General features: G+C 46.5%; 1 protein-coding gene across 3 annotated transcripts; it reads left to right on the forward strand.

The window, feature by feature from the left end:
- Positions 1-3,265: 3,265 nt before the first annotated feature.
- Positions 3,266-11,625, forward strand: LOC137461336 (pseudouridylate synthase 1 homolog). 3 transcript variants are annotated; one of them, XM_068171106.1, is made up of 6 exons: positions 3,266-3,315; positions 3,862-4,089; positions 5,467-5,604; positions 6,286-6,388; positions 6,650-7,347; positions 9,733-11,625. In XM_068171106.1, exons 2-6 carry the CDS (start codon positions 3,871-3,873, stop codon positions 9,781-9,783), a joined length of 1,209 nt encoding a protein of 402 aa, XP_068027207.1. In that variant the 5' UTR covers positions 3,266-3,315; positions 3,862-3,870; the 3' UTR covers positions 9,784-11,625. The 3 variants fall into 3 exon arrangements, with proteins under 3 accessions (XP_068027207.1, XP_068027206.1, XP_068027208.1); XM_068171105.1 differs by lacking the exon at positions 3,266-3,315 and adding an exon at positions 3,328-3,498; XM_068171107.1 differs by lacking the exon at positions 3,266-3,315 and adding an exon at positions 3,335-3,416.
- Positions 11,626-11,871: the final 246 nt, after the last annotated feature.

Below are 11,871 nucleotides of genomic sequence, written 5' to 3' on the forward strand. Positions count from 1 at the left end.
CAGTGTGTATATTTAGTTGTTGGCAAGTACGTCAGCAAAAGCATGTTCATTCAACCCTGAAAGATCAGAGGTGGCTTAGTGACATCAAGGAAGTAGAAATGGGTGGGTGCAGTACAAGGATCAGACATTCCATTTCTGGTTTACCAGCTCTGGGGAAGCTTCATTTCACAAGGAGTTAACTCCTTCACAGCGTATTTTAGCTCTGCACTCTTGCACCTGATGCTGCCTTCCCCTCCTGCAGCAGCAGCGCATTGTGCAGGGTGGCAGCACACTCCTGCGTCCTGGGTGATGGTCCTGCTCACCTAAGCAGGTGAGCAGTGGAAGCTGTGATAACCCAAGGGGTTTTGCTGGAGGAGGGGGAAGGGCTGCGTGGCAGGGAGGTGATGTTTCCAGGCAGAAGCTAAGGCTCTCCAGACAAATCCTAGCAGCTGGGTTTATTTAAATTTGTTCCCATAAATGTAGTGCTGCTGGTGGGTGCCATTCCCTGGCTGAGGAATGGCACGTAGTGCAGGGACACAAGCTTCCCTGGGACGTTTCTGCTCTAAACAAAGCATTTTTAGGGACAATAGAGTCAGAACCAATGCCCCTCCTGGGAGCTGAAACCTGGCAAGGGACTTGGATGCTTTCAGAAAACAAATTAAATGATGTATTTCTAAGAGTGAGCTTGAGCAAGTCATGTCAAACACAGGTTGTACCCTTACTGTGCACAGAGGGTGAGCATCCACATATTCATGGCTGTTCTTCATGAGCCCTCACTAAGACCCAGATGCTACTATTGGGAGCTGGACACCTCTTGTATTGCTTAATGTGACTGGATGCATCCACAATGTGGCTCAGATCCTAAGATGTGGTGCAAGGAGAGTCTGCAGTGCACAAAGCAACACATTGCAGACCTAGAGCACCCAGAAATTGCCCCAGAGAACCTTTGAAGCTCTTATGAACTAGTTTTGAGCAAGGATTGATACCTATGTCATTAGGAAAACAAAATTACTATGCTTCAGAAGGTGCCAGAAGCCCCATCCTGTAGCTCTTCTGCTCCCCAGCTGCACTCATACCTAGAGAGCTTTTCCAAGGCTGGTTTTACTGCTGAGCAAACTTGATGGCAGTCCTCTCACTTGGGCCAAGCAGATGCACCAGTCAGCATCATTTTACCAGTCCTATCAAACACGTGTGAAATGTTCTGCTCTGCACACAAAGAGCAGGCAACTGTGTGATCTCATCCTGGCTCTGTGTGAGAGGAGTGACACCCTGGTTAGTCTAGCTCCTGAAGATGTTGGGTGCTCACTGTGCATTGCAAATCCAGTCCAAGCAAGGCTTTGCAGATCTGCAGTTGCACATTCTGCTCCACAGTAGAACCTGCAGCCATGTCTCTGGTGTCTTTTTGCTTCAGATAGACAGTCCTGAGGATCTGCCTCACCAGGGCTAACTCCCACAAACCTGACTGACAGCAGCAACTCTGACAAGTCACTTCAATTTCTCCTTGCCTTTGGTAGCTACCTGTTTGAAGCTAAAATTAAAAAGAAAGAGTCAGCATGTGCCATGGCAGGTTGAGAGCAGTTTGTGCTGCCTGTTTTGAAGCTCCCTTGCTGCTCTTGGAAGGGCTGCAGGACTGGGATGCTGAAGGCTTTTCCCTTGTGGGATATCCATGTTAAGTCTTTATCTCATCCCACCACTGTTTTCCTGTATCAACTGGGGGCTTCTTCACTCGCTCAGATTTAGCTGAAATGAGCCAAATTCAGAAATCACAGCAGGAAGGGAGGTGGAAGAGTTGGTGTTGGACAGACAGGCAGCGTGACTAGACGTTCTTCACTTCCCATGGAAATAAAGCAAAAAAAACCCCAAAAGATCCAGACACCCTGGCTGGAGCGATAGAGAAATTTGTATTCCTGTTTCCCTTGGCAGCAGTGCTGCTCTGTGACAGGTGACCCTTTATCACTTCTCTAAACAAAGTGCAGCTGGGACTGGGTGATAAATCTTCCCCTTGCCCCACTGCTCTACTGAAATAACTCCAAAGTGTCAGTTCAAAAAAGGACGTGCTGCATTTCTTCCCCTTATTAGCAGCAATAACAAGGCTGTGCTTGATAATCTGGCTTGTTTGGAAAAGTCAACCCTTCCATTTTCCATCTGAATGAATAAATGCAGCTCTCTTACTCTAATCTCACAGCATGCCAGGGACCCGTGCCCTGTCTGGATAGCTCCATCCTATACAGCACCGAAGCTCATAGCATTAACAAAGAAGTTTCCAGGTGCATTTGGCTTCTTGGGAGGTGAATGCTGTTGCCTGATAAGGTTGCCTATTGTGCTCAGCTTTCCCGTGAAGTGCGTCGTAGCAGAAAGAACTCTTTGCAGAAGACGTGAGCGCAACTGCTGCTTGCAAAAGCCGGCTGGAGGAAAACCTGACGGGAACACCAAACCGCAGGTGCCTCTGCTTGATAATGGCACAAGGAGGTGACAGAGACCAATGTCACTTCCTTCCATGAAGGGAACCATGAGCTTTAAACGACAGACCTGCGCTGTCGAGTGTGTCCTCCCACCTATCCTCCTCTCGCTGTGACGGCAGTGCTGTCGGCAGTGCCAGTCTTCGTACGGCGAGAGCAGGCAGCTTTAGTTACATAGCTAGTGTTTAGCACAGCGATGCATTCCTTAGTTAGCCTCCTCCCTGCTCCCGCTTCATTTAATAACGTGAGAGGCTTTCGGCGTGGGCTGGCTCCCGAGGGCCGGTGCGCGGCGGGTGCTCTGGGCAGGCAGCGTCCCCGCGCCCTGTCCCTGCACACCCACGGGCAGCCCGGGCCGCAGAGCTTCCGTTCCTGCCGTCGGCTGGGAAGGCCCGGATCACCCTGCCACCCCTTTCTACAGCTCACAGCGCTTTGCTGCCTAGCCGCATGTCCCGGGAAGGGCCTGTCCTGCTCCACGGCCGGGGACCAGAGGACCCGCCTGTGATACTGACGCGGACAGTCTTCTTTCTACCATTATGGGTATGCACTGTCTGATCCCTGGCCCTTTGAACGCCCTACGGCAGGGATCTCCGCCCTTGCGCAGAGAAGCACACCAGGAACGCCCGCAAGCCCAGGACTTAAGGCAACACTCCGCCCCAGGCCGCACGGCCCGCCTCTCAGAGACACCCCTCAGCACGGCCCCGCCCCACACCACGGCCCCGCCCCACAGCACAGCCCCGCCCCACAGCACAGCCCCGCCCACCCAGCACGGCCCCGCCCCAACAGCACGGCCCCGCCGTGTCCCTGCGCGGCTGCCGTAGGGTAGCACGTGTCTCTCCGGCGGCGCGCCCGCGCGTTGGCATCGCTCCGCAGCGCCCTTGTAAGTGGCGGCGGGTGGCGTGGGGCCGGGGCTGGCGCTGAGGTGGCTGCGGCCTGCTCCGGTCTGCCCGGAGGACCTTCGGGGACGATGCTGCGGCTACGGTGGGGGCTGAGGGTTGTGAGCTGCGGCCTCTCCATCCCGGGGAGCGTGGCATGCGGCGGGCCCTGGAGCCGGCTGCGCAGAGTGCGTACACGCTGGGCCCTGCCGCTCGCGTTGGGGAGGTGGGAGAAGCTCGGCAGGGCGCGGGGGGAAGCGCCTCGGCTCGTCCCCTCCTCGCCCTAGCCGTTTTCCCGGCGGGCGCACCGAGCTCCTGGCTTAGGGCTGCAGTGTGCCCCAGGCTGTGCCCCAGGCTGCGCCGGCCCTGCTTCCCTTGTTCTACAGCGAACGGCGGCAGCCTTAGGAGATGTGATATGGCCTAGGAGGGAGCAGGCGGGGACGCCGTTCCTGCTTCCAGTTGAACACCCCGGGATGACCCCTCCGCTGCCCCAAGGGTGGAGCTGTCACTTTTTGCCTCGCACATTGCTGAGTCCTGTCTGTCCCTCGCAGGTTTTCACAATGGCTGAGGATCTGAGAGCAGCGGTTGCCAGCCAGACAAAGAGACTGAACAGCAGCATCAGTGAGGTGGTTGAAAGGCTGGAAGAAAATGGGCATCAAAACAAAAGATTGAAGACAGGTGCAGATGAGGAAGATGCAGAGGACCAGAATAAAAAGTCACCGAAAAGGAAGATTGTGTTGTTGATGGCATACTCAGGGAAAGGCTACCATGGGATGCAAGTATGTGGCATGGCAAAACAACGTGGCCTGTTTTGTTTATTTCTTTTAGAGGTATAACTGTAGTCTCAATGAATAAGTAGGGAAGAAGTGCATGTCTGCATTCAAATGGCTTGACAGTAACTTGGATGAAAATAGTCAGTGGTACATTTCAGATATTTGATGATTCTAGTTAGTCTGTCTTTAATACAGAGCATTAGAAGATGGTCCTTCTAAAGCTGCTGCAGACCAGGCTCTTGAGACTGAGACGTGGGCACTGTTGTTCTGTCAAAATCTGAGATGCTGTCTAGTGATCTCCTTCTGGCCAGTGCTTCAGCTTCTGGTTGCAGCTTTACATTTTAAAGCATTTGGCTAAGTTTCTTGTAGATTAGGCCTCAAATTGTCTCATTGCATGCAGATTCCAGAGAATGAGCTGTGTATTTGAATGAAACAAATTTATTTCAAGTGTTACTGACCCTATAAAAAGGGTGTCTGTACTTGAAGACGTTTTAAATTCTTCTTTTTCTGGTGGGTTCTAATGGGGTGGCTTGTAGCAGCTTAAAAACGGGAAAACTCTTGCAAGATTCCTGTGTTTGCATGTGGAAGGGAAGGGATGTTGCCTTGTTACAGCAGCAGCAGTTGAGCAGTGCTCCAGCAGCAGACCTGCTTGCAGCACCCAGTACTGGCAGCAAGAGGATGGCGTTGCTCCATCTGCTGCTCCTCTCGGCGTACTGCAAGCTGCATGCACACTCTTGAGGGGTACTTTGAAAGCTAACATTACACACAGACAGGAAAGGGAGTCTTTAATGCTTGTGCAGCAAAGTAGATCTGTTCAACAGCAGTAAACCTGATGTTTGTGGGTACATTTATGTCAGTGCCTGCCAACTTTACTGCTCCTTTAATGGAGTGGTGTGCGTGGAGTATGTGTTCTGCAGCCTTACACACAGACGGAGTTGTGCAGGAGTCACTGGAGAAACCCATTGTCTGCAATATACAACAGCTCAGGTGAAGTGAGCACAGCAACCCAGGCTAATTCCAGAAAGAGAATTTGTGGAAGCTGGGTGTGGAGCAGCCACTGTTAACTTGCAGGCTTTGGTATTTCTTCAGTGCTGCTTGGTGCAGGTGAAGGAATCATCAAAACGCTCCAATGCAGAAGTGAAATTAGAAATTATCCTTTAGTTGCAGTTACAGCCAAAGGTAAATTGTAATGTAAAAGCTTTGTTCACACCCTGTTAAAGAATAGTTAGTTTTGTTAGAGAATGCAATGCTTTTATGGCTGTGAAGGGAAGACTTTTAAAACATTTCAGAGCAATGTTTGATTAACAAAATGTTTACCCCCTTGAGTTATCCAATTATTGCTGTTTGTTCTGTTTCTTATTTTGACTCTATACCTCCTTTTAGAGAAATGTGGGATCCTCACAGTTCAAGACAATTGAAGATGACTTAGTTTCAGCCCTTGTTCAGTCAGGCTGCATTCCAGAAAACCATGGGGAAGATATGAAGAAAATGTCTTTTCAGCGGTGTGCTCGAACAGATAAGGTACCTCAGTTAGTGCCTGTGCTCTCATAAGCTGTTGTACCCCTGCCAGTGCTGCTGGGATTGACTGGAAAGCATTGTCTAGAGTGAGATCCCCTAGCAGATACAGAGAATGCTGCTTGTAACTTCTCCTTTCCTTCACTGTTAAGTACAAGCAAATATTTAGGAAGTGCAGAATATTGATGAGATGGTGTTTGCAGAGCTGGTGCTTCATACCTAAATGTTGTGTTTCTGTCACATTCCTCCGTTTCATCCTGCTAACCTGCTGCTCCTGCTCCTCACTGTTGCTGCCTGGTTGATGTGCTGCATCCCAGTTGCTTTCAAGCCTGCTGCAGCAGGGGTCTATGTCTGGACTGAGTTCATAGCTAATCTTGCATATAAATAATATCTATCAGTGCTTTACTTAAGAGCAGTCAAATGCAGTGAGATGTGGTGGAAGGGAGTGTCATGTTCTGCTCTCTAAGGTTGCCAAGGTGTGCTATGGCTATACAGCACCAGCAGGTCTCCCAGGAGTACTCTGCCTTGGATTTCTGCCTGTGGCCTTGCCTTTGCCTCGCTTCAGCCTGAAATGACCAGTGTGAAAAAGGAATAAAGTTGTTCTTCAGCTATTTCAATTCTGCAAGTGCTATCCCAGAGCTTCCAAGGTACATAATTATGTGTTTGTGTGTTCTGTGGTTTTTATAGGGTGTGTCTGCAGCTGGACAGATTGTGTCGCTAAAGGTCAGGCTTATAGATGACATCTTAGAAAAGATCAATAACCATCTTCCTTCTCACATCAGAATTCTGGGTAAGGATACTGGAATGGGCAGAGAAAATGTTTTCAAACAGAAGCTTTCTTCTGCAGGAGGTCTTTCCCTTACCATTCTGATTTTACTCATAAGCAGTTTTGTTTTACCATAAATCTAGATGTTTCTGTTAGTTTGAAAGTAGAGTCCCACAAAACTAATTTGTCTTCTGATGTGCTTTACTTATTCCTGTTGGTAGGAGTGAGAGCACAAGCAGGTTGTAACCTACTGATTCAAAAACCTAATGTCATTTTTAAAACAAGGTCTGAAGAGGGTCACTGGGGGATTCAACTCCAAGAACAAATGTGATGCCAGAACCTACTCTTACATGCTGCCAACGTTTGCCTTTGCCCATAAAGACCAGGATGTGCAAGAAGAGGCTTACAGACTGGACAGGGAGACCCTTGAAAAAGTCAATAAACTGCTTGCATGCTATAAAGGAACACACAACTTCCACAACTTCACGTCCCAGAAGGGACCCAGGGACCCCAGCGCCAAGCGGTACATCATGGAGATGTACTGCGGAGAGCCCTTCGTGAGGGAGGGCATTGAATTTGCAGTGATCAAAGTGAAAGGTCAGAGTTTCATGATGCACCAGATAAGGAAGATGATTGGGCTGGTGATAGCGATTGTGAAAGGCTATGCTGCGGAGTCCATCCTAGAGCGCAGCTGGGGTGAGGAGAAGGTGGATGTCCCCAAGGCCCCTGGACTTGGGCTGGTGTTGGAAAGAGTACACTTTGAAAAGTACAACAGGCGTTTTGGGAACGATGGGCTGCATGAGCCGCTGGAGTGGACGCAGGAGGAGGAGAAGATTGCTGTTTTCAAAGAGCAGTATATTTATCCTACCATTATCAACACAGAAAGGGAGGAGAAATCCATGGCAAACTGGCTAAACACCCTCTCCATTCATGACTTCAACTCATCTGCTGTGGAAATGCAAGTTAACCACAAAAATTCCAAGGTAATGATTGAAATGGTTGTTTTATCTAACAAGCTGTCAAGGTGGAGTGGCTCTTTCCTTGGAAACATTTTTGTTGTTCTGTGATTATGCCATGGAAGATGACAGTCATCTGCAGTGTGAATTCTGTATTTTCCATCTTTGTGCACTTGATGATAGTGGAATGAACTACACAAGGTGTTATTTTTGCAGGGCTTTGCATGGGGCAGCTGAGGGGTGGGGGGAGGAATTCTTTAAAGCACAGGCCGGTTTGCAGAATGGAAAACAGGCAGCAGAACTTGTGGACACATTACCAGCTTTCGCTGTTGTGAAGTTGTCTGAGAGACTGGTTTCCAGCTTGACAATTTCTCCTCTTTAAATAACTGCTGGCTCTTTGTATTCTCTGGTTTGGGGCTAATTCACAGTTTATGTAATGCCCTGCTCACTAGATAAGGTTTGAAATCAGGGGAATTTAGGACCAACTTCTTAAAGTAAATCTGCCATGAGCTCAGGATGGGTCATCAGAACAACTAGTGAGTGAAAGAGGATAGTGCAGGCAGAAATTGCTATACATTGCAGTAAAACAAAGGTGTAGAGTACATTTCTAACCAAAAGAAAATTAGAGTTTGGGTTAAAGAGGGTTTTTTTCTGCTTGAGATGTAGAATAAGCCTTGCCAGAATAGAGTGGAAGGATAGTTGGGGCATGCTAGAGGTAGGTTGGAAAGCACATGAGGAAACTAGTCAAATTCACAGAGCATCTCTTGAAATGGACAGGTGCTGGAGTGACTTAAAATACTGTGGTGTTTGATTAGGCAAGTCCCTGATCCAACTGCAGCAAGCCCTGCTTCAGTGGGGTGTTGGATGTGGTGACCTAAAGGTACCTTACAGTTCTGTATGAAATTCACATTTTCTTGGTCAGAGGGTTGGTAAATGTTTGAGGGACAAATGAAGGGCAGGGCTAGGACTTCAGTGTAATGTAGCTCAGGAGAAAATAATGACCTTTTCTTCACTTAATGATGTCCTTAAATTAGCTTTACTTTGTGTAGATAATGATCTCACTCTGAAGAATGTTAGGTTTACTCCCATCTCTGCCATTTTTTGAGCATGGGAAAGAGTCAACACATCAAATAAGATTTATAGCCTCATTGAATAGTGTAAGCAAGATACCAGAAATTTCTCAGGGTTATTTTTGTACTCAGGCTAACTGTTTTTGTGTGGGTTTGGTTTTTTTTTTCTGAAGATAGTGCTGTAGGGAGGACATTTGTGACAGAAGGTTATGACAAATGCCACATTAGTGTGGTTAAATGGGACCCAATGAGACCATGTGGTGCAGAGTTCTTACCTGGATCAAGGGTCTTGATGATAATGCTGACAGGATGTACTGCTGACAGGTTGAAATTCGCAGATGAATTGCTAGCAGGAGGCAGGCCTGCTTGCTTTAGATAAACTCAACCACATACAGTTTTGGCATCACAGTTAGCACAAGCTGTCTGGAGAAAGATAAATAAGGGATGATATGAGAGACTCCTTTGAGATTCTGCAGGTTGTTTGCACTTCATGAGCTGTGCTTGCTGTTATGAAGACAACTGTCTGAGTGTCTCAGAATGTGTTTTGTCATAGGATATTAAATTGTCAGTGTTAAATTCCAGCGATTTGGAGGTTTGTGTGTGTTCAGCAAGGGGAGATGAGGAATAAAAGGAATAACTACAGATGTGTTATCATGTCAGCCTTTCTTTATATAACCCTTTGGTGCCAATCATGTCAGTCAAAATACTTGCTTCAAAAAATTAAGTAACTCTCCTAAATTTATCACACTGACTCGCTCCTGAAGGAGTGGCACCCAGTTAAGAATTCAGACTTCAGTTTCCTTGCAAGTTGCTAACATTTGTAGTATTTCCTTAATACTACTTTGTACAACTGCCTTCATTTTTAAACAGGTATTAGTGAGGCCTTGCATCTCTCTGCTACAGTTTGGGCATACATTCTCTGCAGCAGAAAACAAAATTCTCAGATCTGGCTTTAGACAACGTAACAAACTTAACTTTTGAGGGACTTGCATGGGAAAGACACTGGTTAACTTGGCTCACCCTTATTTATTTTTAACATCAGCATTTCATGCTATTCTCCCACATTCAGGTTTCCCACATACTGTAGGCTGTAATCATGCAGTAGTAAATGAAAAGACATTTCTTCTGCTGGGGAATGTAATCCAATGTACAAGTTTTGTGCTGCAAGAAGCATCATTGACCATCACAGGTTTGTTGCAGTAGACGAGTCTAAGACATAAAGTTGGGTTCCAGCACCATTTTCTTACACTTCTGCAGAAGTTTCAAGACAATGTCTTTGATTTAGGTTGCTCTCTAGATGTAAGTGAAACACTGACAAACTGTTTTCCATTTTACTTTACAGAACAGCAGTGATCTCGAAGGCAGCGATGGTTGTGGTGATGATTCCGACTAAGCCAGCAAATGGCTGGACATGAGACCTTGACTGCTTGCAGTTCCCTTTGTCTACAAGAAAAAAAGTGGCCTTTCTAAATCGAAGAATCCAGGAAAGCAGGAGCTGGTGTGCTTGCAGAACAAGAACCGGATGGGTTCCCAGGAGAGACTGGGCGGGAAAGAGAGTGCAGTAGGAAGAGTGCAAGAAGCTTTTTCATACCACTGACTGATTCACCTGAGTGGTGTACTTGAACATAGAGAAGCCTCATAAAAGAATCTTGTAATGCAGGATATCTTAATTGCTTTTTTGAATAATGTTTTTATTATGTGTTTACCTGGAAAATAGTATTTTAACTATGTACAATCTCTACAGAAAGATGGGGCAGAACATTTTAATACTTTTATTATTACTATTATGAAGCTGTGACTTCGTGAACTTTTGATATTGTTTTCTTCACCTTTACTTAACCTGACCTTTAAACACCATTAGGCTTTTATTTTCCATTTCACTCCTGTGGAATAACACTCATGGGTTAGCAATTCAGTATCACACTGACTGCTGTGAATTCTTTTGGTATTGAAACAAATCTTCTGTGGTTTTTATTTCAAAAGCTCTGCAAGTCTAAAAATTTAGATTCCTTACTCAGTGAGAGGTCTTAATTTTGGAATGTGGACCAAACCATACATTTCAAGATGAGACCTCTTCTTCTTCATCCTCCCAGTCTTACCCACGTGCTTGGGCAGACTTGAGAACATCGACCTGCAGCTTTGTGTGTAATTGAGTCTTTTCTGCCTGAGGTGTCTTTCCACACACCTGCAGTTGAGACTATAGGAGATGATGTAAATTAATTGTTAGGACTACAGATCAAAGTGTGCAGCCATGAACGTTTAGCATTTGCTGTGGTGGATCACTAAATGTGTTGCTGCTGGTTTAGTGGAAATTATTTAGCCATCTGCTCAGTTTGGAGTTGAATCAGTGTATTGTATGTGTGAAAGAAACGGTGCTGACTTCCTCTGGGCTTTAATCAATTTCGCATTCACTTTGTGTGTGAACTCTTAATTCCCACCAAGCTGCTTAGAACAGGGAGATGTTTGCACTGGGAGGCACATGTCTGGGGACTGTCTTCCTTTGTGAAGTGATTTGGAGTTTCTGTGTTGTGGGGATCTGCATACTCTGGAGTTCTTGCTCTTCTTTCCCTGTCTCGTTTGACCTCTGGTTCTTGTTTCCAACCATCCTTGGAGGTGGTGGAAGAAAAAACAAAGGTAGCAGTCCTCCTGTCCTCCCTGCCTGTTAGACTGCTTTTGGAAGGGCTGGAATGAAATCTCCAAGTATTTGAGTACTAATACAAGTGCTTGATACACTTCCCTAGCTGGGTTTGTGTGGAGCCTTGCTTTGTAACACAGTAGTTACTGAAAATGAGGAGTCTCTTTGCGCCTTCATTCAGTGGTTTCTGGCCAAAGCCTCTAATTTTATAGTTCCTTCTGGAATTAATTTATTTAATTTGCTGGAGCACAGCTATCCTTCAGAAAGGAATTTTCTTGTTTATCCAGGTTTTAATTAAAACCTTTTATTTTATTGTGAAGACCTTGCTCTATTTTATGGGAGCAAGTGTGGAAGTCATTCTGTAGAGAGACTTGCACCTAGATTTTAGTTTAGATCCCTTGCTGGTTCATACTCTTGACCTTATCTGCGTTAGTCTTCTGTCCACAACTCTTTCTATCCCTTTCAATCTGAGAAACCTCCCAACCTTTATTTGCTGATACTAAAGGTACCTGAACTGACATCTATCTTGGTAGAAATCAAAGCTAGTATTTATAGCCTTTGGAGACAACAAAACAAGAATTAAAAACCTGGTATTTCTTATTTGTGGGTATGTCTGCTCTTTTATTTTATGGGGGTTATTGATCTGGTATTTCAGCTCTGGTTTCAGTAGAAGAGATGAATAAAAATATTAATTAAATGAATACAGAAGTGGTTTAAAGTCTGAAGCAGAAGACAAAGGCCAGTGCCCGTCCCCAGAGTAGGCCCGGCTGACCCCTGGGGCCGGCCAGAGCCTGTCAGGTGCCTGCGTTTGGGTCTTGCCCACCGGTGACCCTGCCTGGGACTCCG

The sequence above is a fragment of the Melanerpes formicivorus genome, unplaced genomic scaffold (assembly GCF_026170545.1).
Source record: "Melanerpes formicivorus ecotype bairdi unplaced genomic scaffold, bMelFor1.0.p_v2 SCAF_1831, whole genome shotgun sequence".
Taxonomy (NCBI): Eukaryota; Metazoa; Chordata; class Aves; order Piciformes; family Picidae; genus Melanerpes; species Melanerpes formicivorus.

Coding starts and splice junctions, on each gene's coding strand:
- LOC137461336 (XM_068171105.1), top strand. CDS start 3,403: ATGCTGCGGCTACGGTGGGGGCTGAGGGTTGTGAGCTGCGGCCTCTCC. Junction 4,090..5,466: donor AAGGCTACCATGGGATGCAA/GTATGTGGCATG, acceptor ACCTCCTTTTAG/AGAAATGTGGGATCCTCACA. Junction 6,389..6,649: donor TTCTCACATCAGAATTCTGG/GTAAGGATACTG, acceptor TTTTAAAACAAG/GTCTGAAGAGGGTCACTGGG.